At 36.1% G+C, this 23907-nt stretch overlaps 1 protein-coding gene across 1 annotated transcript; it reads left to right on the top strand.

Moving 5' to 3' along the window:
- Nucleotides 1–21745: 21745 nt before the first annotated feature.
- LOC136810274 (galanin receptor type 1-like) lies at nt 21746–23299 on the top strand. Its single transcript, XM_067066843.1, has one exon. The coding sequence runs from the start codon at nt 21804–21806 to the stop codon at nt 23190–23192; it is 1389 nt and encodes a 462-aa protein (XP_066922944.1). The 5' UTR covers nt 21746–21803; the 3' UTR covers nt 23193–23299.
- Nucleotides 23300–23907: the final 608 nt, after the last annotated feature.

The following is a 23907-nucleotide window of genomic DNA, read 5'->3' as shown; positions in this document are numbered from 1 at the left end:
AAACAAACAGTTTATGAATATTTCACTGAAGCCACAGATATTATACTATAAAACACTAAACATGGTTGTGAAGCTACTCAATCTTGTGCAGGCTACTTTTATAAAAAGCTAAATAGAAATCATGCACCGTCCTTGCTTTAATAACAACCCTATAAACTATACATCTTTTCGACCGTAGCCACCAATTGCCGCACGGGCATTTTTTGTACGTTTTACCACCCTAAACTCGATCCAATCCTTTTTTACACTTTTTTCTATTGTCTTTAGGTGTGAAAAAAGACTGGAACGGATTTAGGGTGGTAAAAAATGCCCACGCAGCAATTGACGGATACGGTCGAAAAGGTGTATTGTCCATCGCTCCTTACCACTTGATAGCACAAGTAAGTGTATTCATCTGGAGGATGTCAGCAGAGCATGGAGCGAGGGAGTCTAACCCCTTTTCTATTTGCACTAGTTCTGGGAAGGTTGAATGCTGAAGTTGAGCACCACACATACTCTCAGCTCCCAGGAAATTACCACTTAGATCAGATTACCCTATCTAAGCTGAGCTATTCTCTTTCGTTGAGTTGGCAGTGACCAGGGGTCGAACCCACAGCCCTTGGATTTGAAGGTGAATGCTCTACAGACTGAGCTACCCAGTCTGGCCTACACACGATTATAACGGTCATAAACCAAAAGCTTTTAGTGAGTGGGTGAACAAGCCTACGAGCTTGTATGCCATTTTGAAGTTTTTTAAATTAAAAAAGAATTGGAAGAAAATCAGCCTTAAAGACTTTTTGCGCACCGAAGGGTCAAAGATATCGCATAATATAGCTTTGCCAAGGATAAAGAAATTTCTTTTACTGCTTTAAAGAGGATATCTGTGTTTGCCACCCTATTGGGCGACAAATCTATCACAGAGAGAAATGTTTTTGGCCCACACTGAGTTATAAAGCCTTATAAACCTATATCCTTATGAAAATGATATTTTTAGCGGTTTGTGAAGGACTAAAAAGGATTTCTTTCGAAATGGGGATATCTAACATGAAAACAGAGGGAAGGGACCTAATGAAAAAATCTAATTTTGTATTTATAAACTTTGATTCAAAGGTTGTTGGAATAGGGTTATTTTGTAGTCAGAAATGAGCCTATATAAAAGGCACGAGTCTGGGTTTAATGTTTTATTGGTGAAAGACTCGGATTAACGTCTTAGGGGTTCTTTTTGGTTTTTCTTTTCGTTTTAAAATTTTTGTTTGTTATATTTCCTAGTGTGAGACCAAGAATATAAGAATTAAGAAATCTACACGATAGATTTTTAAAGGAGAAACTTTTGATTGATGCGTTCAAAAAAGAGCAGCGGTATTTTTGACTTGGGTGTTGTACTTACTTTGGTATAGCTTACTGGATGACAAAACTAACCATGTAGGGTAATTAAGATTTAGTGATATAATGAGAATTTTAAAGGGTTGGATCAAAACTCATCAAAGGGGTGTGGTCGTGTTTTATTCAAAATTCAATAAGGTGTAGCCGAAGACTAGAAGCCCCCGGTGGGGGCGGCAGGGCACTAGGGTTGAGGGATGCTGCGTACCGGACCTCCAAACCCTGTCCCTTAGAAAGACTGATTTTTGCTGAAAAGTTGACCCTTAGAGAGACTTTTTTACATTTTTTTCTCTCAGAAACAAATAAATTTCCTAAAAATTTTCCGACCCTTAGAGTGACTTATTTGAAAATTTCAGATTTTTCCGATTTCCGACCCTTAGAGAGACTTTAAAAGGTGAAAAAAACTGACCCTTAAGGCACGCACATACCCAGAACCCATTTTTGCCTAAGCCCCCCCCCCCCCAGGGCTAGAAGCGAATCCTTTTCCCAGGCAAGAGAAAATTATATTTGGGTATATTTGGCTTCGTGTGATTCTCTGCACAATATTGAGTGCTCGATACTTTTTAGGTAGAGCGTGTTACATTAATTAGAAACAGAGTATTTCTTTAATCCTAAACTCGCATTAGTATCTTGCTGTAATATATAAAGATAATACTTTGTCTCATAAAAATCTCCTCTCTCACAAAAATTTTACGTCCCTCTTTAATCCTTGTGATCTTTGGACTTCCAAGAACATTAAATGACTAAAATCGGAAACTCAGCACAAGAGTCGTGAGTGTACCAGTAAACTCTGAAACTCATTCGTCTTAACCAAAACTGGTAAAATGAACTTTCTTTTTGATGTTGATCTTTAAACCTTCTGAGCAAAAAAGGTCTGCAGACTTTGTAAAAGATAACCTAATTTCAATGTTGAGTTGATCCATCTTTTTCAGTTGTCAACCAAACTCCCTAAATCAGAAGAAAATTGGGTTGAATAAAAACAGGTTTTGAAAGTTTATATTTGACCTTTATTTCATCCGAGGAAAAATTACCGAGCATCCCTCCGTCCTTCGACTTTTTGTTGGACGCTACCCCCTTAAGAAACCTCAAACCCCCGAATCATGGTACACAATTTCTAGTTTTTAGGTTTAGAATTCGGCACCTTTTTTCTACAAGTGTCGTAAATTCAAACGTCATTTAAGGCAAACCGTGTCAGCTGCACTCCTCAATGATGGCGAGCATCTAACAAAACCCGGGATTTTTCATTCCGTTTCTTGGTGAGTTCCACTTTGACGATTTTTGAAAAATAGAACCCTTTCAAGTGCCCTGAAGCAAATTCGATTTTTTCGCTAACTACAGGAGCTTCGACAGTTAAAAATCACGTTAAAAAATCGAAAGTTTAAAGCCCAAAAACCTGGGCTCTAAACATTCAAAAAAGTTACAAAGTGGAATAGACGTTGATTGCGTAGAAAAAACGCAGGTGGCGTCTAGTATAGGCTATCCTCAAGGGCAGAAATTAGAGCTTAAAATTCAAAGCGTAGCCAGATCAGCAATACTGTGTCTGATTTAGAGTCTCTAAGTTATGAAAGTTTCGGGACCGATAGACCGATTTCCTGTGAACTTTGACAGGGAATACCATTTCGTAAAATGGAAAGAAGATTTTGGGAAAAGAAGTAAATAGGAAAAGTATGAATGAAGAAAACACGTTTTTTTATAGGAACATCCAAAATTTTGAAGCCTTCGGATGTTCTTAACTTTTTGATTTGATTTTGAGCCTAAAAATGTTCTTAACATGTTCTTATTTTGACCATTTTGTGAATATTTTTTTACCATTTTTCTAAGAAATAGGGTGTTTTTGAGTCCACAAAGCCTTAAAATGTTCTTAACCGTTTCTTAACGTTTTGGCCAGCGAAGCCTTATGTTCCTATATAGTTTGTTCTTATAAAAAACGTGTAACGATTCCTTTATAAAGAGCAAAAGTTCACACCTAAACCAATCAAAACTGTATGATTTCAAATTTTCTCCGTGCGTCAAAAAAGTGTAGAGTGTAGAATATTTGGGAAAATTCATCCATACTAAAGCGTCTGGTAATGTGTTTGACTGGAAAATATTTTTATCGTATTCTGTTATTTTAAACATTATATGTAGACGTTAAATCCGATGTTTTAGGGTTTTATGATGGCTTTTTGAAGGTTAAGACCATGTTCACACTATACCGGATAGCTTTTTGTGACGATTGAAAGTGGTTAGTGTGAACACCCTATCCGATATGATTTTCGAGACGATAAAAAACCTATCGAACCGATTTTTGTAGCGGATAGGTGTTGAGACGATACGATGTCCTAAGTGCTACATCACGTTCCGTCACATTCTGGACCGGTGCATCTTTTGAGTGTGAACACCCTATCCGATATATGATTTTCGAGACGATAGTTATTTTTTGAGATATTTTTCAATCTTTTTCTAGATATTCAACCTCAAAAGTTGTTTATTTTTTGTTTACTGCGAAATAAATACTCTTAATTTATGTTTATCTTTTATTTACTACAAAATAATTTTCTCGGCCTTTGAAAAAAGAGAAATCTGCTTTTCCCTGGTTTCTTTTTCTTGACTGCTGCAGGTCTGGAGATGATGACTGCCCTCTACTTCATGACTTCGAAGGCTTCAAATGAAACAAGCGCTAGACTTTTTCTGCTTTCTCTACAGTTCAGCTAACCGAGAGAAAATATTACTCTTTTTTACCGTTACACCGTCTCAAATGAGAACACAATAAACAATGATACAGTTGAACTCATGTAATTCGAATTTTCAAGGGACCGAGAATTTTGTTCGAATTACATGAGTTTCGAACTAAATGAGTTTTCATATTTTTGACCTGACTTGATGAAAAAAGACTTTCCCTGGTTTACGTTTGAACAATTTTTGTATTTTCGAGCTACAATAGTATAATACTAGTATAAATAATCTTGACACGGTCATGTTTTGAAATTTAAAAGTCAATTCATAATTTTTCAAAAAAGTCTTTGATTGTCGATTGTTTCATTTTCTGCTTTCTCGTTTCTTGGAATTCTCCTCGGATATCTTCTGAGCCAGTGGGATGACGTTCGATGATTCGAAAAGGGTCATCTTTTTTAGAGTGTCGATAGCCTCGTCAATCAAAAAAGTCGAAAATTCGAATTACATGATTAAAATTTCTTGATGAGACCTGAAAATCTGTTCGATTTAAATGATTTTTCGAATTACATGGGTTCGAATTAAATTAGTTTTCTTGTAAGGCTTTAAAGGTTATTTCTGAGGGGACCACAGAATCTGATCGAATTAGGTGAGTATTCGAATTATAGGAGTTCGAGTTACATGAGTTCAACTGCAATCCTTCGTAGCGTTTCATGCCGAAAGGTGTTCACATAATGCCGAATGGGCTATCGAACCGTTTCGAAAAGCGATCCGGTATAGTGTGAACATAGTCTAAGTTACGTAAACTTAGAAAATATTTTATCTTTCTAGATGGTACTCATTCCTTGACGTAAGTATAGAAAATGAGTATGGTCCATGCATGTGAAAACGCACTTTTACACGCATGTGGTTGTCTCACTTTTACATGGAAAAACTTACCTCCGAAAATGGCGACTCCCCACGCGGGAAATAGCTATTTAACACACATGGGATTTCATAATATTTTCCTGCAAAAAGTTTCAAGTTCTTTTTACAGGAAAATATTATCAAGACTTTTTTATTCAAAAACCACATGTTTAATTTTTTTTTAAATTCAAAGCTTTAGCATTTTAGCTTTTAAAAGTCGAGTGGTCAGTAGCTATAGCCTTAATTTTAGCAATCGGTATAATGACTAATGTTGAGATTTATACAGGTCACTGGTTTGAAGGGTTTAGAAAACCTTCCCTAATCCAAGCATTTTTCAGCTATCTTGATATGGCTTTATTTTTCTTTGTGATTTTATTTACGAGAAAAAGAAAGAAAGATGTTGGCGTGTTAACTTGTTACTTTGGTCACATTAAGTCACAAATCAAACTTCTTCAGCAAGAAAAATATTTCAACAATATCGGATATAAAAGAATGATTAAGATTATAATGAAAAATGATTGCACCCGTTGCAGTGTAGGTAGTTCCATAGTCATTACAAAAACACTGGTCTGGAAGGCTTTTGTCTCTTTTTATTGTTAAAAGAGGGAGATTACGTACCAAAATCGATTTTTTTTGCAAACCTTTTGATTATGTGATTAGAAAATAGACCAATCCCAAGAGGAGATTTTGGTAACGTGATCAAAAAGTATGCAAATCGCAACTTGTCTTTAGTTTGTAACAAAAGAAAATCTAACAAAAAAACTAAAACAATACATTTTGCCAGACCGGGTTTTTTTATAATGACTATGATATGGTAGTTCCATAAAGTAAAGCGTAAAAGGGAATATAAAAGCAGTATTATTTTTGTCTTCTGCGTGGAAGGTTTGTCTCTGATGGGTGGACAAACAACGGCGTAACTTGTTCGAATGTCGGCTTGGAAAGATATAAAACGTCGAGGAAAAATAAGATCTCTTAAATGAATCTGAATGAAGGATATTCAACTTTTCAACCTCTGACATAGCGAGCACTTCACCAAAAAACCGGGATTTTCCATCCCGTTTCTTAGTGAGTTGGATGATTTTCCAAAAATAGAAGCCTTTCAAGTGTTTTGACGCAAATTTGATTTTTTGATACTGCAGGAGCCTCAAGGCCGGTCTCCACTTGCGCGCGCTTCGATCGCGCTTTTTCGAGCAAAGCTTCCACGCTATTGGTCAAAAGAAAAATGAAGCAACTCCATTGGCGCGAACTGACGTAACGGTTGAAAAAAGTTGAAATGTGTTCAACTTTTTTTTCAAGCGCGCGCTACATTTTTATGACGTAATCTTTTTTCCAAGCAAAAAGGATTGAAGCCAAAAAGTGCAATCGCAGCGCACGCAAGTGGAGACCGGCCTTCAAACGTTTAAACTGACGTCAAAAAATCGAATGTTTAGAGCCCGAAAACCTGGGCTCAAAACATTCGAAAAAGTCTCAAAGTGGAATAGACGTTACAGCGTAAAAAAAGCCGTGACGTCTAGTATAGGCTACCTCTGACGAAGTGTAAAGAAATTAGAAGAAAGTAACTAAGTTAGATATAAGACTTTAACGAAGTGTTCGTTTCTCGGTAATTAAAATATTTCAACACAAAATTCCTATCATTAAAGGAAATGTTCTCCCTTTAACTTCCAAGAATGGTGTCAATATCAAACTTGTGAAGGATTTCAAATATCTTACTGGCTCTCATATTAACAGCCCAGAAAACGATTTTAAAATTAGGAAAGGTCTAGCTTAGAAAGCTTGTAATAAGTTAAACAAGATATGGCACTCTAATTTTAGAAGTCTTGTCGAGCCCATTCTTGTATATGGCTCGGAGACTTGGACCATGACAAAAACCATGCTGAAGAGCCTTGATGGCTGTTATACAAACCTTTTGAAAAGAGTACAGAATCTTGATCCAGGGTCGGATACAGGAGGTAGGCTATCTTATTCATGGAGAGTAATTAGTTTCCATATAAGGTAATACGATAATAAAGTGCACTCTCCTCCATTGGTTATAGCCTCCCTCTGTATCCGAGCCTGTTGATCGGCGCAACCACCCAACCCTTCAAGAGATCTATCATGGACTCCCAAGAATTTCCTCTGTCTTGACCAGCAGGATGCTCTCTTTCTCAGGTCACTGTTTCCGTGCGAAAAACGAAATCGTATCTGAAATCCTACTTTGGTGTCCTACTGGCCCTAGGCGCTCGAAAAGCGCACATTTCTTGATATTTTGAAACGGGAAACAGGGTTAGAAAGTGAGGAATTGAGTACTGCAATGGGTGATTGCGAGCTGTGGAGGGAGGGTTATTGTTTGTTTCCGACCTAGGTCAAAAAGTTTAAAGATATGTTTCTGTTTGTTGGGAAACTAATGTTAATAGCTCCTGAAATAATGAAGTTAACTTATGTGGCAAAGATTTTTGTGTCAAAATTCATTCAAAAAGATAAACTATCCGATAGCCAACCATCATTCCCGTCGATTTGCATAGGATTCCCATTTCCGCACTAAGATTTCTTTGCCACTTTTCTAGCAGAAAAAAGACCAGGAGTATTCGGGTAGCTGAGAAATAAGCTTCGGAAGGTTAGGTTGTTTCGTGAGTAAACGCAAGATTTCCCCTACCTTTAGAAACAAACCTTTTCCAATCTCATGCCGGTTATCCAGGGAAAAATAGCAGAAAGATTCCAGACAAGAATCTTAAGTGCAGAAATGGGAATCGTATATAAAACGACGGTATTAGAACGAAGCCTACATAGAGTTGAAACAAACAGCTGCACGAGGAACATGTAGAAGAATTCCCACAATTCAGTTTCACTTAGGCACATGCGCAGTATCGAGCCAATCTCTGCCACAAGAGCGAATTTATGTATCTGTGTTTTTTCTGCGACGGTTAGGTACCTATTTGCCTAGATCCTAGATTGACCGAGAATGACAAGGATAAATCAGCACCGTTACCGTCCTGGATTTTGCGGGTCAAATTTCCGGGATATTCTAAATCCTCTCAGTTACTCCAATGTCCTTAAAAATGCAAATGCATAAACTCGCTTTGAGATGAGATTAAAAGAAGGGTGAGTGATTAATATATCTTCTATTAGTGTGAAGCATATGAAAACGTTTCCAGCAAGACGACCAGTGCATCGGATCTGGCTACAATGTTGGACAAAATAACCTTTGAGATAAAAGAAATCCCCCCCCTCTTCCACCCCCAAAATCAATGTTGATAGGTGGGAATGACTTGCTATTGTTTACCAAGTCTTACCCAACATTGAACTGGGGGTAAAAGGGGGCTGGGCCCAAGTTATCCGCTGGAAACAAGAAAAATCGAGTTTTGTCAATATATATTGTCCAGCATTGTAGGAAAAAAAACAGATAAACAGGTTTAAGTATCCAAATGTCCTTAAAGAAATATCCTTAAAGTGTAAATAAGTAAGTCTGCGACCCCCAATCGGAGGCGAAGTTACTTCTCTTGATTCCTGGGCTTATCCACTTACTCTTCTACTCTTAATTTTAGGGCGGTTGGTACTCTGGGAGAAAATCCATAAAATGGGGGGGGGGTCAATATTAAGTGATTTTGGTGTGATTTTTCCCAAACTCCCCTAGGAAAATAAAGGTTTTGGCACTTTTTTAGGAAAGTTTCTTTTCCCGAAAAAATGCAAAGTGTTCACCCCTGCAATTAAACACAGAAGAGTACCCTTAGTGACCTTGTGACTGTAGTCGAATGCTCTACCTTTGCACTTCAGATCAATGGTAAGTCAAGTTAGAGTGAATTCTATAGCTCACAAGATATTGCAGCGGTAAAGAATGATGTCATGTGCCCGAAGCTGGCCGTGCCTGTGCTACTGACAACAAAATTTATATTTAAAGTTTTCCCCGGATATTGGCCTGACTTACCGCTGGAAGGTAAGGAGACGGGTTGGTACCCTTTATAATTCCTGGGTCAAGGCTCAACAGAGTGAATACGAATTTAGTTCATAATAAGTACTCAATATTAAAACACGATACCAACAATAAATTTAATAGAGCTTGGTAGGGTCTGGTTCTTTTTATAGGATAGGAAATACGGATAAGGATATATGGGGGAATTATGCTTAAGAGAAGGGACATTTTTTAATGGAATGAAAGCAAATCTGCTGTGGAAAGTTGAAGTTTTGAAGCCGATTAGAATTGATATCTCTCCTTGATCCCCTTTTATGCTTTCGAAGAGATTTTGTTTGATAAATTATAGGAAGGAGAAAAAAGTCAGGGTTTGAGGATACAGATATTTGTGTTGTTCTGGTTGGCTTTCTCACGAGATGTTTCTATAATCTGATATCTCCAACTACTATTTTTATATATCTGCGTGATTTCAAAAGTTAAAGGCAGAAGTACATTGGTAAGGGGAGGCAGACTATTTACCCCCTAAATGGTCACTTTTAAGGAAGCCCCCAAGCGCTTTTCCTGATGACGTGATAGGGAATTTTTTGGCAGCGTGATTACGCGATTTTGAAATATTTTCTTATCGATTGCGTGATGAGAGGTCAAAACGTGATCATGATTTGAAAGATTTTTGAGCCGTGATACGTGATTTTGACTTTTTCGAAAGAGTTAAGTATGATGTTTCCCTTTTCGATGTTCCAGGCAGGCTGGTCCTCTTGGTCAACATTTTTACCAGTAGCCAAGCTTCGTCTCCCTGGAATCCACTGGAGTTTTGTAGGAAAACGAATATACATTTTGTCCGGAAAAGGCGGGAAAGTTTTGATCGTTTGATTCTTCGACGACTTTAGGAATTAGTAAAAAGTTAGTATTGATCGTAAAAAATTTCATCTCGTAGTAACGATTCTACAGTTAATGAAATGAGTGATTTTTGTGGATTTTTATCTGTACAAACTTAGTTCCGCTCTTTCCTGGACCCACTTCATGCTACATCGCTACCAAGAAGCTCGAGTAAACTCGAAATTCAGATGGAACTTTCGTTTCAATAATGTCAATAGCAAAAGCTTTTTTCCACTTATAATTGCATGCACGAATGTCAATTGGAATACGAAAATTTCACAGGCGGTCCGAATGGATTCTTACAGGGCAATATTAATTTTTCTGGATTTTGGGAAAAGAAATAAGTATATTCACGAAATCATTAGGTGTCCTAAGGTACTTGACATGATAGGGAAATCCTTTTTTTAAATCGATGATTTGCGGTTTACTTTGAAAACTAAAAGTAGATGCCCTGTGGCGAAAGGTGGTACCTGAAAGATATATTCTTCCCGGTTTTTCTTTAATCGAAAGAAAAAACTTCAAACACTTTAGCACTCTAAATTTGAAATATTCCGTTACTTTATGGGCTATGTGGTTTCTTCTTCACCTTATAACTACCTAGAGAAACTGTTCTTATTTTCAGCATTTTGTGAGTATTTTTGTGCAATTTTCGAAAAAAACTGTGTGTTTTAAAGCCCATAAGTACAGTCGTTGAAAGGGTCTTAACTTGCTCTTAATATTGTAGCCATTGAGACAGGCTCGGATACAGCGGGAGGCTATAACCAATGGAGGACTTTATTATCGTATTACCTTATATGGAAACTAATTACTCTCCATGAATAAGATAGCCTACCTCCTGTATCCGACCCTGTGAGAGATTAAAAATGCTCTTAAAATGTTCTTGTTTTCACCATTTTGTGAGTATTTTTGATGTGCAATTTTTTAAGAAATGGTATTTTAAAATGTTCTTAACTTGTTCTAAATATTGTATAATGCCATCAAAGCATTGTGTTTTATATAGTTTGTTCTTATATATAAAAGTGTACGTTGAAAGCACTTGAGATGAAAGTTGGATATGTGTGAGCAATTTCAATGAATTATTGCACCTTTTTTCAATTTTCATCGGATCAACCAAAATGTCGCTGGTATACAAATTTTGTTATGTTCTTGTTGAGTTTGATGATATTGAAAACAAAATTGAACTTTGTTAAGTTGATGATGATTTAAAAAAATTTCATCTTCGTTAGTATAATAATGAAAAAAAAGACCTGGGAACTATTAAATAAATTTTAGCTTCTGAGTCTTCAAGACACTCGTTTGTATCTTTCAATTATTTTATCTTTTTTCAGACCTCCGGTCCTCACAACAATAAGTGATGGTTCCAAAATGTCCGGGGGCTATCCAAGATCTCTTTATCTGAAATTTAATCCTTTCTACCTATGACTAAAATTAAACAGAAAATGCATTTTTATAAGAACAAATTTTATAAGAACAAATTAGGAACAATTATGTGAGTCTCAGCTGATTTTAAAGTCATTGTTAGGTTAAATTCTTTACTAGTTTACTGGTATTTTTAAAATGATATTTTTAAATTTGTGAAGTGCATCTTTGAAACCCCAAAAGACAAAAATACTCAATTTATTGGTTCTACTAGGGTAATTTTACTCATCTGGAAACTTTAATTGTTATTTGTTTAGGTTGAATATTTATACTAGTTTTTACTGGTTTTTAAAACATGCTTTTAGTCCTTTATGTAGAGAAACTTATAACTGCAGAAAACCTCCAAGGCCCCCTCCAAAGGTCGCAAATAAATTAAAATATACAATTTATTTAGTTCTATAGGGCAATTTAGTCGTCTGGAAAACCTTTTTACTACATTTCTTCCATCTTCTTTTTTTGCTTTTTCTTGTCTTTTCTTTGATTTACTTGCTTTCTCACCAATGCTCTAACATAAGGGGGACCTTTTTACATTTTAACATTAAAACAAGGTCCAATAAGTTTTATTTATAAGATCATGAAGAGTCTAAGATGAATTAATTTGCATCGCTGGCTTCTCAAATTTTTGACATATTTGAGATATAATGTCGTTCCAAAAACATGATTTGCTTTAATGCTAGGTTTCTGGGAAACTGGATATTATGTTTGAAGTGTAGCCACAAGGCTAGAAGCAAGAGACAAGAAAACGATCTGACAAGGTGAAATTCTTATAATGAAAAGTCTATAGAGAGTTAGACTACTATTTAAGATGGGGAAGTTTTTTGAATTATTTTTAAGATATTGGTGTTTGTTTGGGCTCGAGATATTGATATACTGGAGTTAAAGGAAACATTGTGGAACATTTTCTATGAGAAAAGCCTTCCAGAAATCATACCCTATTGTCATTTGAGGGATATGGAACTTTATGTGATATTATTAATGCGGCGAGTTGAAAAGGAATTGTTAAACTCATGTTTGATGATTGGTGTGTCAAACTGCTTGGACAACGTTTCAAAAAGTTGTTCATTGTGACAAGTTGGAGATTAGAATGTTGGATGTGGTGTGCTTTGTTCAAATGAAAGGAAGAGGATATAGAGAACTTACTGCGCATGCCACGCTCTGCTCTGACCTTTGCTTGAAAATAGACCATTCCATTTTATATCCATACAGGGGGACTAACATTTCCAGAGGGTGATCCGAGAAAAATTTTCAGGGGGTAAAAGACTAATTTTATTTCGTCCACCCTAACTTTAAGGTATGGAAAGAATTTTTCCAAGGGTGCTTTTGCACATTTTGCCCATTTCCAGGGGGTATCCACACATTTTCAATAATTGGCCCAGAGCGCAGCAAAATGGGCCTTTAAAACACAACTGGTCGAAAAAATTTGACTTTGTCGGGGCCTATGCGCGCAATTATCAATCGACGATTCCAGGCTAAAATCGAACTACCTGAATGTCTATTGTGCGCACGCGTAAGAAAAAACCACATATAATTAATACGTCCAACTTATATGGTCAAATCTTTCTTTCTTAATTAGTAGAAAAAAGTTTAAAGTAATAAATCTTTATTGCTCGCCCGAGTCTTCACATTGAAAAAGTTCGCTCCTGTTGTATGGCGATTCTGCAACGGAAAAATATGATGACAGTGCCAACACTGCTGGGCCTTTACGCCGCTTAGGCTTTCTTGTTATTTTTTTTATTTGAAAAGGTTCGTCCACCCCCCTGTATAGCCCAAAGTCACCTGGTTCCGCTTAAATATAAAGAGTATTGGGAATTATCAAAATTAACTTTTTCAATAGCAAATTGTACGTCAATAGCAGTAACCGTGAGCGGTAATTTGAAAACAAATCTTTTTATATAAATGTAAGTTTATATTACGTGTGTAGTTCGAGCGATAAATAACTAAACGCGAATTGGATTCAATCATTCTATTGCATGTTTTGTAGGTTTAAATCACGAAATATTTCTTCTCAATTTCTTCTTCAGTTTATCTGTTCGAATTTTGTCGTCCGTCACTTTCAACCTGATAACCTGATAACATGTCTTCTTCTAAGGGGTAACGGCATGGCGTTCTAAAGTTACAGGCCTAGCAAGCGTGCATTGACGTCAATTCAATGGGGGCTGAAAAATCGAAAATTTACAAAAACGACGCCAGATCTTTGTCAGTGAAAGACATAATTTTTATCTGAAGAATTTTCACCGGATAAGGTTTCGCGGTTTATATGTTCGAAAAAGCCAAATTTAAAGTTCACTTTACTATTAGTGACAGGGTTCTTTAGAACGTAATGGGTAACGGCAAACTTCAATCTCTTTTAGCAGTTTAGCACGCAACTTGAACTATGTTGCAGGTGTTCAAAGTAACACTAATAGTTTTTAGTCTGTTGGTTTACTTTCAATAAACTTCATGGCCCCGCCGACGGGGTGCAGGGATGCAGGGGGCAAGGGGCAGAGGACAGGGGGCCATGGTCCCCTCACTTTCACTTTTTTGCAGACTAAACTTTTCAAAACTTATTATCCAATTGCATTGTGTTTTATGGTGTTTCGAGGGTGCAAAAAGTGAAAAGCTTTCTTTGTCACCTTACCGGTGGGCGACAATTTTCCCCGGAAACTTTGATCCCTCGCTTTAAGGGGAAAGGTAATAAAATCCTTTGATTGCTGAACCCCCGGACCAGTTAAGGGGAGAAAACCAGGGGGTAGTTAAAGAAAAAACGAGTAGGAAGGAGGTGAAACAAAAAGGGTGGACAAAAGAAGAGTATCAAAGCGACAAATTGGATACCTTGTAACCTTATAAGCTTATCCCTTCAAAGAGAAATGAAAAATATTTCAACAAGAATTCCAAGTAAAAGGGATATATTTTTCATGTTTCAATTTAAAAGTGACTCATACGAATAAGTTTTTGGCTTAATCAAGTTTTCTTTATTTTTTTAGAAAATTAGATAAAAAGTTGTTCTATTTTTCAGAAAGGTCGATCAAGTCTGGCCAAATGTCGCTTTTTTGTCAGTTCAAGTAGGTATGTTATTGTCATATCACAGTGCCGTAGCTACCCCAATAATTTTTTTAAGAGTGATTTCTTTGAGTGAGTATTTTACCTTTAAATTTTGCCTTTATTCGAATTATTTGAGTGTCTTTTTAGCCAATTTAGAGCTCTAGATTTCGAAATTTTCCCTCTCGAGGCCAAACCATGGTTGGCCCTCACGGTGTCACTGAACTTATGCCCCCCCCCAATGTCAAAATACTTCCTACGGCACTGTATCATGTGTAAAATTTTGACGACGGTCTAATCGTTTCATATCTTTCTTGTTCCGTTAAAACCAGTTTCGCAAAAGTTTATTTGATATTTTGCAGCAATATATATTATTTTTTTTGTAAGATACAGTGAAGTCTTCATAACTCGAACAAATATATGGGGACATCGAAATTAATTCGAGTAATAAAAAATTCACGTTAAAGACTTTTTTAAGAACTTATTGCCTGAAGGTAAGGAGAATACCTTCAAGTAAAAACATTCATTAGTTGTAAAGGTTCGAGTTATGGATACACTACTGTCTGAAATCTGGACAGAACTAAAATTCGATTCAACCTGATTCAACTATTCATCCTTTTTTGACAAAACTCTTTGGAACACATGTTATGTTCAAATACTGTAAAAAAACCTCGGGGAGCCAGACTGCAATCAGACAAACCAATTCAAATTCCAGATAGGAAAATTTGATACATATAGAATAATTAATTTCGTGTCTGAAGTTACTTGCTTTTGTAGTTTTTGGAGTAGGGAAATCGAAATTGTATTGACGAATCTTCAAATATTCTCAACTATTTGGACTATGAATGACGGTTCTCAGCTATGAGAAGAAAGTAAATCTGCTTGAATTGCAAGATTGCAAAACTTTATACTTCGAAAGTGTATGAAAGACGTTAAGTTATTTAATCCTATTTGTTATTTTTTTATTGTGGCTATTTACGGGGATTTTACTGTTTTGCTAAGATATATGGCTCATAAGCAGGATAGGTTGGTTCTTCATGGTCCAGCAGAAAAATACGCATATTTGTCTTTTGACCGATATTCTTTTGCCCTTATTTTATTTCATTCTATTCCTCTAAACCAGGACTTGGACTCACTCACTCCACTTTAAGCCAGGTGGTCACAAAGACCTCAGAAAAATGATACTCATCTAAGCTATTCAACTATGAGCGATCTCCCAGCTACTTCTAGAACCGGAGATATAGCGACTTAAAGTTGAAACTAGTCATTTTTCATAAGAACTTTAAGCCTTGGTACTTGATAATAATAAGGTATACTGCATTTACAATTTTGAAAGGTGATTCCTGCGTGTTGATCAGGCATATGATTCGCTAATCCATTAAATGCCACTGGCTTCTACGAGATCGCTCTATTTTTTCGGTCCTGTGCTGGTAGGTCTGAGTCTTAAAGCGCCGCGACCATGCCACCTTTTTTGTCAGTTCGGACGTTTATGAGCATTTGAGATTAAAAGAATTTGAAAATTTGAAGTTACAGAATGATGCATTTAACGGGTTAATTACTCAAAACATAACACAGATGTATATAGGTACTTTCTTATGTTCAAGCTGTTTTAAGAAAAAAATCACCCTAAGTGGTATCTAGAATCACTTTCTGATTTACAAATGTTTGAATTATGATATCAGCATGGTATTTATTGATAAATTTACTAACATCAAGTCGGCACAAGAGAAATAATTTTCGTTATTAAAAAAATAACTTAAAAAAATAAATTTTGGGATATTTATCATTTTATTTGTCGCCGGTTATTCAACTCCGGCTAAGAAGTTTCTTAAAATCAGTGTTTTTCATTTGTAATTGTGCGTAAATCCGATCAGTTGCGATAGTTGGGTTCGATTTCCCAATCTTTCCGGTTTGATTTCCAAATTTGGTTTGCTTTTGCGCTCGCACTTACTAGGATAAACTCTTTCAAATTTTATGTTAGAAATATCAAGAAAGGCTGACCACGATAAAGATGTTTGCATAATGGTTTGCTATTTAAAAATGACAATTATCGGAGTTTGCAGCCGTCATTACGGCTGTTTTATTTTCCTCTCAGCTACATTGAATCGATTTGGTTTGTAAATCAGGAATGTTGTATGGCTTTGGATTTTTACTAATGGGAAGTTACCTCTAGAAAGTCTTGTCCTTATTCAAAAACTGACTTTAAAAATATCTGGGGAATTTTTGATGGTGTTTGCCACTGATTCCCCCCCCCCGTTTGATTCGAATTTTAAATCAGGATTGCTACATGAGTGATAATTTATTTTTTGAAATAATACTTTGGTCAGAGAGATTTTCCCGACAGGTTATTTGCCTGGATAATTTGTCCTTGTCAGTTTGGGGGGGGGGGTCATCTAAGTTAGCTTTCTTCTGTCACCTTCCAACATATCAAACCAGACCCCATTACTCGTACTCGAACTTTCCAAGCCGCTTTTTTACTCGAGCTTTTTCGAACTCCTCACAAACTTTTTCGAACTCCTCACAAACTTTTTCGAACTCCTCACAAATTTTTGAGTAAAAGAATTACTTGAACTTTACTTGTCCGAGTAAGTTCGATCCTCGAACTTTTCGAGTAATGGGGTCTGGATTAAATCCAATCTTTTTTAAATGGATGATCGTTTGTTAATGTTTTTCTTCAAAAGATTACGTCATAGTTTCAATAAAAATAATATTTTGGATCAAAATGAAATTCTTAAAAAAATCCAGCGTAAACAAATGGCGGAAGATATTCTCGATTTGAATTGAACTAATTGTTAAATCGGCCAACGTCTGCTGTGTGTTATTTTCTTGTGTTTTAGGGTTAAAATGACCTTAATCATGGATTTGGTCGCTTAGATGGCTTTTGGCATCGTCTAAGGATTAACTACACTTATTCAAGATTTACTGAGACATCTGAACACCCTTTCTCACTGGCCCGGTAGGATTTTTCTGTCAGTGGGGGTAAAAAATAACGGACTAAGACTCGATATGGATTGATATTACAATGTTTTTTATGGTTGGGGATTTGAGTTCCATTGTTTTCAAGTCAGTGGGAATGGAAATAATAGCACAATGTTTAGTAGTGAGGATTTGCTTAACCAGTTATTTTCAGCAGGTACAAAAATTAGAGTATGTCAGAGTATTTCACTGGGGACGAAATTTTGGCCAATTTTTCAAGTAGTAAGGGGTCCCAGTGGTCTGTGAGAAGGGGGTGTATTTGACATGGTTTTCAGTCCCTAGGATATATTTTGATTTTTACTAGCAGGTGGTGACAACTAGACTGCACGCATAAATTCTGGGGGTGCGTGCAGCCTAGGTGACAACTAGATACTACTAGGTCACTTAGAATCTTTAAATATACCAATAGCTGTTAACATATGATCCACACAACGCTGGACTTTAAATAGAAGTTGGCTCAAGTTAGATTAAGAAGTTTAAGTTTCGGATAAATGATACTTAAAAGATTATCTCTGAAAGAGTACCGCAAATCACCCTGTTAATAGCTTCTTTTTTGGGTCACGTGCTTTACATTCCCGCTGACTTTTTGTCAAACTCCTTTCAAATCGTCTTGTGAAGTCTTTCAATAAATTATTTTGGAAATCAACCTGAACTAAACTTCTCACGTTCTCAACAAAGACAACGTTTTTTTATAAGAACATCCAAAATTTTTGAAGCCTTCGGATGTTCTTAGCTTTTTTAGTTTTAAGCCTAAAAATGTTCTTAACATGTTCTTACTTTCACCATTTTAGGAGTATTTTTGTCCATCTTCCTAAGAAATTGGGTGTTTTAGAGCCCATGAAGCCTTAACTTGTTCTTAACATGTTGGCCATAGAAGAATTATGTTCTTACATAGTTTGTTCTTATAAAAAAACGTGTACTTGGAAAAAGTGATTTTATTGTTTGCTTATCCATCTTTATTTCTTTGGACAATATGATTCTTAGTAATATTTGAATATATTCAATGACCTTTAGGATTGCAGTGGAAAAGCTCTTATTTCAGCATTTCTTTTCTATTCTTGTTCGGAAGCTGAGAAGTTACTCGAGCTGACAGAAATATGGTAGTGTGATTTAAGAGCATAACTGCAATATTACTTTGGAGATGGAAATTATGACAAGATCCCTAGAGACCAGTTAGTGCAACGCAGTCTGTATGAATCCTTGCAAATGAGCATGCGTATTGGATGTCAATCGTAAAGACATCATCAAAACAAAAACAAAAAAATAGGTTCCTGTTCGATGCTACAATGGAAAGGTTTCCAGCAGAAACTTTTGTCTCACGTCGAATCAAAAAGACAAACAAAATTATCAAAGAATCTTGGCTGATGTTTCCAGCTCACCCAAATAGAGACTTATACGCATGCGTGGTTTCTTTTGAACCATACTGTATGCAGTTAATTCCCATGATAAACAAAGAGAAATGAATCTGTAGGGGTGGTACAGTTATTTTCGGTCGGGGTTTTGGCCGGCGAAATATGATAGTTAGGGTTAGGGTTTGTCGTTCTTTTTGTCGCTTTTTAATAGTTATTTGTTCGTTCTTTTTAAATGGTCTAGAAACGTTAGATGAACAGTCTTATATCATAGTATTCTGCTCATTTCGAAAGTCAAGTGGTGTATAACGCGCTGTAATATATAGTTTACTTTGCATTTATCATTTAATGAGGCTGATTAATTAAGCTCAATCAGAATTAAGCTTCTCATTAATACGTTAGAACGAAGTATTAAAGCGTTGGTTCAAAGTACAAAGGTTTGAAGGATTGAAATCTAGAAATGTTAGATTTGAAAACTACCAGGCAAAATGAATTGCTCAAAGCAAAGAATATGTTGCTATTGATGTAGAATCTCCCAAGGATATTGATACATAAATCATAATAAAAGTTTCAACCCTGGCTCATTAAATTGAGATTTTTTATAACATGTTTCTAATAAAAAAATATATCGAAAGGCATTTTACTTTCATTTGTCGCCTTTGATAAAGCCCAGTTTACATTGATTGATCTGAAAAGCCTTTTTAGAACAAATGAGCTACTTCCCTGACCACGAAAACACTTGCTTTGATACCAGCCAACCATAGACATAAAAGCCATTTAGCATTTATCCAAACCCTGGATGAAAACTTGAAAGGGGTACAACTTTGCAGACCTTATCTTACCCCTTAAGAAGCAAAGGCAATAACAGCGCATGCAAGCCATACAACATGCAAGTATGATGTTTCTTGAATGGGAGATAATAGGTTTGACAATTTCTCCAGCCTAGAATCACGGGTTTGCATCTCAAGAACTTTTCTTCGTGCATGCGCTATAGGAATACATCATACCTTTTTGTCTATAGTAATGTACTTTACGAGCCTCTTAATCCTGACTGATTGACATCCTTCATCCGTTGCCTTCGAGTAGAAAAAAATTGGTAAACTATAAGCAAATTTGACAAAATTGAAAAAGTTTTCAGATTAATCCAATAACAGCAAGAGTTAATAAAAATGATAATAACAAATATTTTACGTGGCATGCTTCGAAAAATTCAACATCTTTTAGACAACTGAGGAATTGTTTCCACGAAGGGCCACAAAAAGAGTTACATTAAATACGAGGCGACCAGATTAACCTAGATTCCCGGGGGGGGGGGGGGGGCAGCTGGGGGTACCTTTTCCAATATGTTTAAAATGCGCTGTAAGGGTCGGAAAAACTAGAGATGCACTGTAAGGGTAGAAATTTCAGAAAATTTTTGAAAAATCTAGATATTTTGACCAAAAATGCTAGAATTTTGACCATCTTTTGCACGAAAAGGATCGAACATTTTGGGGAAAATGCACTCTAAGGGTATGATTTTCACTGATTTTTGCTGCACTGTAAGGGTGCAATTTTAAAAGCCAATTTTTGGCCCGTACATACCGTCAGTCCGCAAACCCAGTGCCCCCCCCCCCGGGCCTAGATTAGCCTGCTTGATCATTATCAGCAGGACCTTCGGTAAAGGGTAGTTTAAAAGATCACAGAAAAAAATCCAAAAGTAGTTTTTGTGTAATCTTTAATGCAAAGTAATAAAAATGAATATTATAGAATTAGATTGGGAAATTCAAAGATTTGAAATAAATTTGGTAATGGTGTGAAAATGAGGAACTATTGTTTACGTGGTGCGTGATTAGATAGACCTTGGTATATTGAACAAGCATTTCAATCCTTCCGTGAGGGAATAGGATGATCTAGTCTGCTTTCTTAAACACTCTTGTCTCTCATTTTGTTGTCAGACAGGAAATGTAAATCGAGGTTTAAAAAATTATGGATATTAGAGCAGTCTGTTTTCTGATCTCACATTAATCCGTTAAGCCGATTAAATATTTTTAATTGCACTCAACAAAAACTAATGATTTTCGAAGGTATTTGATAAGTAAATGAAGTAATTGATATCGTCAAACTAGATAGGTAAGGATCAATTTTCTGATAGATAGATAGATGGATAAACTGATAAGATAAATATGAGAAAAAATGAGTATCTGGATACTGGTACTTTCAAATGATTGGTTGGTTTAAAAATAGACTTAGTTTAATGGATAGAATATTTCAGTAACAAGGCATAGCTTATACATCATATTACAAGAAATTAGGCAGTATGTTCTTATACAAGATAAGCCACCAGATTTTACCAGTAATTTTTAGGTACAGAAAACTTAGCTTTTGGGTATTTTGGTATTTTTGATGTAAGTCTTGTGAAATAAATTTTAGTTAAAATTGGTACCCAAAAAAAAATTAGTAAAAATCCACAATTATGTACCAATGTAGGTACGTATAGCTACTTTTTGGTAGAACGACTGGTAATTTGATCACTGGAAAATTTTAAAAGTTCTTTGAAGACTCTCCAGTGGTGCATATCATGAATACCCTGACATAAACGATCGTTTTGCTAGCCAAACCATATAATGATAGCTGATGTAAACCACTTCTTATATCGAGAAAATCCTGCCTTTAAAAGTGCATTCATCAGTAAAGACCTTGAAATCATTGAAATGCGTTGCCAGTAAGTTTTCAGATTCTCCCCAATATGTCACTTAAAATAGAAAATGTGACGTGAATGACATGAATTTGAAAAGTTAGAAGACTCTCCAGTGGTGCATATCATGAATAAAGCCAATTGGTTCTTGAGAAAACTTTTCTATTTTTAGTAAATAGCTTGCTACATATTTGCGAAGAACAGTTGAATCTTTGGAAAAAATTCTGGTGTATAATGTAGGTCTTTTAGTCCCTTTATTCCAGAACCGACCAATAGGTCCCGAACTAAAACCTTAAACTATCTCTCCCCACTGTCGTTTTGTACAAGATTCCCATTACCGCACTAAGATTCTTGTCACTTTTCTGGAATCTTTCCGCAATTTTCCCGTGATAACCGTCACGAGATTGGAAAGGGTTTGTTTCTAAAGATACGGAAAATCTTGTGTTTACACACGGGAAACTGCCTAACTTTCCGAAGCTTATTTTTCAACTAAGTCCTGGTCTTTTTCTGCTAGAAAAATGGCAAAGAAGTCTTAGTGCGAAAATGGGAATCTAATGCAAAACGACTATATGCCAGCTAACCTCAGCTATAACAGTAACTAACATTTTTTAATCTTCTATCTTTAGATAAAACACGACTACAACTTTATTATGTAAAAAGACGAAAGTAAAAAAAAAAACACAAAAAGATGACATCATCCCACTTCATCAACCATACTCTACATTACACACACCACTTTAACGGTACGAATCATACTGGCCATCATACGAATGGCTATCACAACGATTCATTGCATCATAACAATTCATTACATCATATGCAACAAAATATGCCACCGCCTATTATCCCATTATGGTTCCATAAACTGATATTTGCATTGTATATCTTACTATCTTGTGTCGGTGGCATCGGTAACTTTCTTGTTTGTTTAGTGCTTATACGCCGTAAACAACGTGTACGTAGTATACATTTATTAACGTTAAATCTAGCTGTATCAGATCTTATAGTCTGCATAATATACGTACCCACACAAATGTATCAAATCCAAGTCAACTATTTATGGGACCTTGGCGTTATAGCATGCGGCGTGAGTTTCGGCGTCAATTCGTGTACCGTGAATGCGTCAATTGGTACGTTAATCGTAATCACGTATGACCGTTACGTAGCTGTCACGCAACCGATGGTAGCTCACCAGCGTAACACAAAGCGAACTAAAATCTTGATATTCGTAGTATGGTTGATATCAGGTCTTATTACGATACCGTTAATGATCGTTGCAGATATACACCAGGGCTATTGCACTGAACACTGGCCCAGTCGTGAAATGGGGAATATCTACTGGGTTATTATATTCGTTGTCCAGCTGCCTTTACCAATGTTGTATATAGTCGCTGCTTATTGTATTATTGTGTATGCTGTTAAAAGCTCACATTCGCAATTTGAACTTGTTAAACTACATAACGATCTACAGAAACAGGAAGAGAGAAAATTGAGAAATGGAGCTTGTTGCCATAATGATACAAACAATAACAAAGATGGTAACCAAGCTGTGGATATGGACGAGTCAGTATTCTCGAGTAGATTTAATAACAAGACCCGTTTACCGAATCGAAATAACGGACGTCGGTTATCCGTAACACGTCGTAAAAGACGTCGTAGTAGTAACGGTTCACGTAAGAAACAGCAGAATAAATTATTGAAAATGTCCATTATATTGGTCATTGCATATACAGTATGTGTCACACCACAACACGCCGTTTTCTTTGCAGCAACGTACGGAACGTTAGCTTTGAAACCGTACGCAGCATTCTTTTTTATTGTATCAAACTTTTTGATGAGTTTAAATTCAGCAATCAATCCTTTGATCTATGGGACTTTGAATGACGAAATGAAAAAATCATTGGTTAGATTGTTTAAATGTTCGTCGGCTGATGACAATAAATTGACAAGGAATGTTAGTAGCGCGCTAACGACGTTGCGTGAAACAATACGTCTCCGGTTTAAGCCGTCGTCAACTTTCGGTAAAAGCCGACTTTTGCAACGGACCCGGAATATGACAGAAACGTCGGCTTGTTAACAGGTACAAGAAGTATCGGTAGCAAGATAAAAAATGAAATTGTAAATAAAAAGATAATATTTATAATCTAATGAAAACACAAACACGTTTAATACCCACTTTATAAACATCACAAAATTCAATCGTTGGAAATTTAATGTTAGTGCTTCTAGAAGTGCAGACTGCAGCAACCAGAGTGATAGTTTTCGACTTGTTTATTTTCCATTTCAGTCCATTTTCATTGGAAAGCAAACTTTTTTTGAATTATTTCAGTCTGGGATTCTTTCTCCCTTTTCAAAGCACAGGCGAATCTTGCTAATTCAAAATTTTACTATTTGAAAAATATAAGATTTTTAAAGGTAAGAGTACGACAGACCTTTTCATAAATTATGTCACGAGAATCACTTGCCTCGCTTTGAAATTTTTGCCATGGTGATTAACTCCCAGCGGATTTTATTACAACTACTTTCTATTCATAAAAAAATCATTTAATGTTTCAGTGGATATAATCACCATGGAAATTGTTTGAATACGAGGCAAGCGATGTTCGTGACGTAATTTATGAAAAGGTCAAGAGTAAGTATTTCGCGAGAAAAAAACTTTGTAGGGACATGAATTACCTTGGGTTGGAGTTTGAAGACTTAAGTTTTTCCTAAGGGCCGGTCTCCACTTGCGCGCGCTTCAATCGCTCTTCTTCGAGCAAAGCTTCCACGCTATTGGTCAAAAGAAAAATGAA

Source organism: Clytia hemisphaerica, unplaced genomic scaffold, assembly GCF_902728285.1.
Source record: "Clytia hemisphaerica strain Z4C2 unplaced genomic scaffold, Clytia hemisphaerica genome assembly, whole genome shotgun sequence".
Lineage (NCBI taxonomy): Eukaryota > Metazoa > Cnidaria > Hydrozoa > Leptothecata > Clytiidae > Clytia > Clytia hemisphaerica.
The sequence above is the reverse complement of the archived record's forward strand: the minus strand, read 5'-3'. Positions and strand labels throughout refer to the sequence as shown.

Bases quoted from the DNA above. Each gene is read 5' to 3' on its own strand.
- LOC136810274 (XM_067066843.1), top strand. From the start codon at position 21,804: ATGACATCATCCCACTTCATCAACCATACTCTACATTACACACACCAC.